At 31.3% G+C, this 6,000-nt stretch overlaps 1 protein-coding gene across 1 annotated transcript in view; it reads right to left on the reverse strand.

The window, feature by feature from the left end:
• Positions 1 to 4,696, reverse strand: part of LOC135084868 (ornithine decarboxylase antizyme) — a 33,610-nt gene extending 28,914 nt beyond the window's left edge. The window contains 1 exon segment of the mRNA XM_063979605.1: positions 4,448 to 4,696. Coding sequence (XP_063835675.1) covers positions 4,448 to 4,551 — 104 coding nt within the window. The 5' untranslated portion in view covers positions 4,552 to 4,696.
• Between the last annotated feature and the right edge of the window lie 1,304 nt (positions 4,697 to 6,000).

Genomic DNA, 6,000 nt, shown 5'->3' on the forward strand with positions numbered 1-6,000 from the left:
TGCACTCCGTTTACGTTACAACTTCGTTTGAACTAGCTGTCAAAACGACACCGCGACGGATTGGTCAAAACAGCTGAAGTTCGTTCGAATTCCAGTTGAAAATTTTCAGCGCAATCGGGGCCCTGGTTTATACTGGTTTGCGATTATTGCCGATATCGTGTCCGTGAGCGTTGTCTATTTGTGCGTTGCCGGAGCGCACTTTGTATGTAGATTTCCTTCTGCTCCTCTCTATTTTGTGGTATGGCTATCTTCAAAACTTTTGCGTAGTTGGATACTTTTTTTAAAACCGTTAGCAACGGTTCTGTTTTTGGTTCTTGATGCCTCTTTTTTTTAACGTTTTCATATCCCACAGCCCCCTAAACAAGTGGTGAAAAGTGACAGTTATAATCTCGAAATCGCTTCAAAGAGCGAAGTAACTACATAAAACAAAATAACGGAAATACGCTAGTTATGAAATACTTTTTAAAAACAGATAAAAAAGCTTGTACCTACCTACTTATGATTTTGGCTAAACGCAATCCGCGAGAGCCCTAATAATATAAGAAGAAAAAATATATCAAAGAACTGTTATTTTACACGTCCACTATTGCAAAAAAAAATCAAACAAAAACGACGCAATCACGTGCTGAAATTGGCGCGAAAGTTGTTTACATTTTATTTTTAAAATCTCCAGTCGTTGGGTGTGGCAGTTTCGTTTTCAGCCAGTGTTATTTCTTCTTAAAGTGACTAGTTTTTTTTTGTTTTGGTGTATTATATTATTTTAACTTTATTATTTACCGAGCATTAGTGACTTTTTAACCGACTTAAAAAAAGGAGGATGTTCTCAATTCGAGTGTTTTTTATGTAGGTAGGTATTTTACAGCAGAACTCCGTGAATTATGAACCGATTTCAAAAATGTATTTTTTTGGTTTCAGTTCGTGGGCATAATTAATTTAATGTACTCGGGTGCGTACTCCACAATATTATAAAATTAACCAGTATGAAAACTCAAGAAAAATAATTTTAAAGGAATACCTAATAATACATAATAATACTTAATCCAGCTTCCAGAATCTTTCCTATGTTTAATCACAAAGTACTCAAGTTTATTGCCTTTTGTCTTAGAGCATTTACTGCGAAATGGTATCGTTGGTTTTTACCGAGACGAATGTTATCAGGGATGATAAGAATGTAGGTGGTACGGTCGACAGCACAATGGGCTATGCATTTTGATGCAAAATGGCACTTATTATGACTATCTAAAGAAAGTTTTAGAGTGTCAAGTTATTCAAGTGATACCTACATTGTATTTTATTATACGTAAGTCTTTGGATAGTTATTGTATTCGAGAAATGGATGAAAATAAACATAACTATCTTAATAGGTGTAATAAAACATGCTTCTCTCATCTACATAATTATTACAATTGATTAGCGTACATTATTATTACAATTGTATTCAGGAATGTTCTTAGCATTTCTCAAAGTTGGTTAAAAACAAACAAAACTATATTAACCAAACAAAAAAAGAATTAATGTTAATGCTTTTCTCTAATTAAACTGCTAATTTAAGATATTCAATGTATTTTAGCGTTGCATCTCAGACTTAAATTTTAAATAACTTGAAAAATTTAATTATTTTATTATTTCTGCAGTAAAAATATGAAAATTTTATGTAGAATATGACATTGTTCTTCGCTGTTGAAATGACATTCATATTTCCCCATTGAATGCCACGCAAATGATAGTACAAGGCCGGTCAAAGTACTCGATCGAACAAATCAGCACCAATTTAGCTCGTTCTCATTATTAAAGATGTATTTTTGATACGTATTCAGAATAGTTACATTAATTTCAGTACTTTGTGAAAAATGTAATGTGGGTTGCACTCCAGTCACTCAAACTCCATACAAAAAGACCGGTTAAAGTTATGGTTATGGTTGAAGTTAAGGTGATGCAACTCAGCCTAAATGTTTTGACTTTCACTTTAAAAAAATTGTGGAGAAAAAAGTTAAATAGACCAATCCAAATTATATTTTAGTCCAGCACATGAAAAAATGCATCACGAATAAAAAAACTTTATATCATGATTAATATCATGATGATTGGGTAACCCGTAACATAGAAAGCATTGGGGGAGGCCTATGTTCAGCAGTGGACGTCCTATGGCTAAGATGATGATGATGATGTAATGATAAGGTAAAGTTTAGAATAACGAATAAGGAAATTTTATATCATGTTTTGTCTTATTGAAGATGTATTGAATTAATAATTTTCCTGTACGTCACATCGTAAGAACGTAATTCCTATGACTGTGATGGAAAGGGGCCGTTCAAGTATTACGTAAGCACCAAGGGGGGGTGGGGGGTCTCTGTTTTGCTTATTTCGGATGACATGGGGGGTAGGGGGGTCTAGATGATGATTACGTCATCGTTACTTATTTCATCATTGCAAACGTTGTGATAGGGATAGAGACATACGATTTTTGGTTTTACGAAGGTAATACGATAGAGAATAATACAAAGTAATAAAAACCACCGGTTATAGGGGCATTTTTTGGAGAAATTTATTAAATAACCAAAAAAACACGAATCTAAAAGCAGTTTTTTTTATCAAAAAGTATCATTTTTTATTATTTGTTGGCCTTTTTTGTGTATTTTATGTATTTTTTTAGTATCGCCTGTTATTTAGCATTATTACTGTTTTTACTTTATCAGAATATACAGCTTAGTTTAAAAGTAATTACGTTTTCTTTACAATAAGTAATTGGAAGATAAAAAAATCTATAAAAAATTTAAAAAAATATCAAAAATTTTTTGACCTCTTTTTTGTCGATAAAAATTAGGTCTAGTTTCATCTATTTTTATATGTACACTTTAACGTGACGCACACTGTATAAAAACATTTAGTTATAACTAAAAATGTTTACGTAAGCATAGGGGGAGGGGGTAAGTGCTTTGCTTACTATTGATGACAACGGGGGCGGGGGGGTAAAAAATGGTAAGAAATCTGCTTACGTAATACTTGAACGGCCCCAAACTTTATCGTGACTATTAACCGTGATTAAGTAATATTTTGAACTCTTGACTTGATAGCTTGTTATCTAATAATGAAATTCATTATAAGACATAATTATAATAAATCTTGATAATTAATAACTTATGAGTGACAAAAGAGTGTAACGAACTAATTTATCACAACAATATTAAAAATATTCAGTTATCAAAAGTAAAAATATTCAGTTATCAAAAGTAATAATTAACTTTTAAAAAAAATAAAACCGACTTCAAATGCGTGAACAGAAAAAAAAACTAAAAATTGAAAATATTGCGTATAAAAAAGTTCATCCCCAATTTTCCACCCTTGGGGGTGAAATATTTTCTTCAAATTCGCATGAAACCACCCTTTTGATAATACCTATTCAACAAAAAAATAATCGTTCAAATTGATTTATAATCGGCGGAGATATTGCGTATAAAAAAGTTCATCCCCAATTTTCCACTCTTGGGGGTTGTTTTTTCTATTATTAAATTTAAATGGGACCACCCTTGAGGTATTACCTATACGTAGAAAAAAGATTTGTTCAAATCGGTTCATAATTGGCGGAGTTATCGCGTAACAAACATAGAAAAAAAAAAAAACATACGGGTCGAATTGAGAACCTCCTCCTTTTTTTTGAAGTCGGTTGAAAATATTCAGTTATCAAAAGTTTTTAAAGATATTATCAAAATAATAATGAACCGACTTTTGTATCATATTGTTATGTTGAAAGTTTATCAACAGATCAGTCAATTAATAAACAAATTAAGATGTTTCAATAGATAATTTTTTTTAAAGAATTCCACAGTTCAAAATTTTTCTTTGCCATAAAGTTATTATAGTAATTTCTTAATTTAATTATTATCAAAAATAACATTCAAATGGTTCTCATATTATTAAGTTCAATACAAAAGCTTCAAGGAAGGAAAATCTTAATAATCATGTTGCAATAAATTGTATAATTTTTTAGTGACAGTACACTGAAAAATATTTCATGGTACCCTAGCTGTAAACACTGTATTCCTTACTGCAATTTAAACCATATGATTCACATAATAAGTTCCCTTTCAGCTTGAAAGAAAGAGACCTGTAAGTAGGCAACTAAATTCTCAATGCCAATAAAAACATGGCGTTCTAAATTATTTTTAGGTTAAAAAATAACTTTAAAGTTTATTCCAAAACAAAATTAACAACGTTAGTCAGTCATTTAGGAGTCTAATTGGAAAAACAAATAAACGGTGAGAACTATTAATGTCATGTTGTAAAGTAGGCAAGTGACAATCGAAAATCGATGGTAATGGTGACGTAAAAAAAATAATTGGAAACAAAGACACCTGTTAGTTGCCACCTGAACGAATTACAATCGAGAATTAATGTTTTTATCAACACGTTACACGTACAATAGCCAAAATATGTTTAGGATACTCACAAGTACTTTTTCTTAGCAGCATTCGGTTCAATTTCAATAGCAGATCCGTCGTAGTAGCTACTAATACTACTACTAAAATTTAACTGTTGTATTAACTTCGTCATCTTGATAAAACGTAGTTAAGCCTTGTAAAAACTTTGAGGGAAATACACGGTCACGACCGTAGGGTTTTGTAGCGAAATGCGCAGCAAGAAATCCACAAAGTGCAAAATGTACTTGTACAATGATTAGTCAACCAACTGGTAGTGCTGCCAAGGACAAAAATAATCGATACTGTTTAAATCGATATGAAAGGTTTTGTAGTTGTTACGTGAAGCTGAATTCGATTATAACAACAAGAAAGAATAACAACGGACTTATTAAAATCTTTGAAAATCCTTGTTAGTATTAGTTAGTATTATATCTGTGGTAGTATCTGTTACTAATGAAGTATTTCCTCTAAAACATTAACAATTATTATCATAATAACGTATTTACAGTTTTGTTTATTTTTGACAATCATTTTCACCCTGTAAAGCATTTTATCGCAAGCAGTTTAACGAAAATGTAACAATCAATCATTTTAAAAGATAAAAATAATAGTTTTGATTTAATTTTGAACTTGAATTAATCTTATTATTTTTGTCTGACAAGCGTGATGAGTTAATAAAATCACGATAGATAGGTATCCTTCCGTTTGGCCAAAATACTTTTCGCCAAATTTTACTTCGCAAACAACTTATCGCCAAAGTTTCATTTCCCAAATGAACTTTTAGCAAATGCACTTTTCGCAACTAATTCATTTGGTCAAATTATCATTTGGCAAAATTTTACTTGGCAAATATTTGTATAGCAAATGTTTTATTTTGCCAAATATTATATCCCAAATAATTTGTTTGGTCAAATTGACACTTCACATACCCACCGTTACCCACAAATCAAAGCATAAGGCACATGATCGTGGTTTTCACAAGAATTTTATGTAAAACAAAGAGATTGCAGAAAACAGTATGGTTGCAGAAAGTAGGTATTGCAGAAAATAGTAGGTTAGGTTAGGTTGGAACAGTGACCCTTAACGCGCGAAGGCGAGCGAAGCGTGCCGCGGTAGCGGCCGCCGAGCGCTAGAATCACCTCTATTGTTATTGAATAATTTGGAAATTTCGATAAAAAGAATGAAATTATGAAAATTAACTTAGAACAAATTTTATATGAACTACCTACTAAACAAAATAATAACCACAAGCTAATTTTTATTCCATTATATGCACCAATCAAATTGTTTTGTAAATAGTTTATCGTGAAATATTCTTGCCAAATGAAACATTTGGCAAAACATACTTTGCCAAACAATAATTTGCTAAACAATAATATGCCAAAAACGACATTTGCGAATTAAAAGTTTGCAATAAGTTGTTTTGCCAAATAAGAATTTGCCAAATGAAAATTTGCGAAACGTTGTTTGCGATGTGATAATTTGGGAAACGTTTTTTGGCCAAACATTAGTAATCCAGATAGATAACTTTAAAATAATATTCTGGTTGTAACTAACCAAATCATACTACAATATTGCACGT

This window comes from Ostrinia nubilalis, chromosome 27 (genome assembly GCF_963855985.1).
Source record: "Ostrinia nubilalis chromosome 27, ilOstNubi1.1, whole genome shotgun sequence".
NCBI lineage: Eukaryota > Metazoa > Arthropoda > Insecta > Lepidoptera > Crambidae > Ostrinia > Ostrinia nubilalis.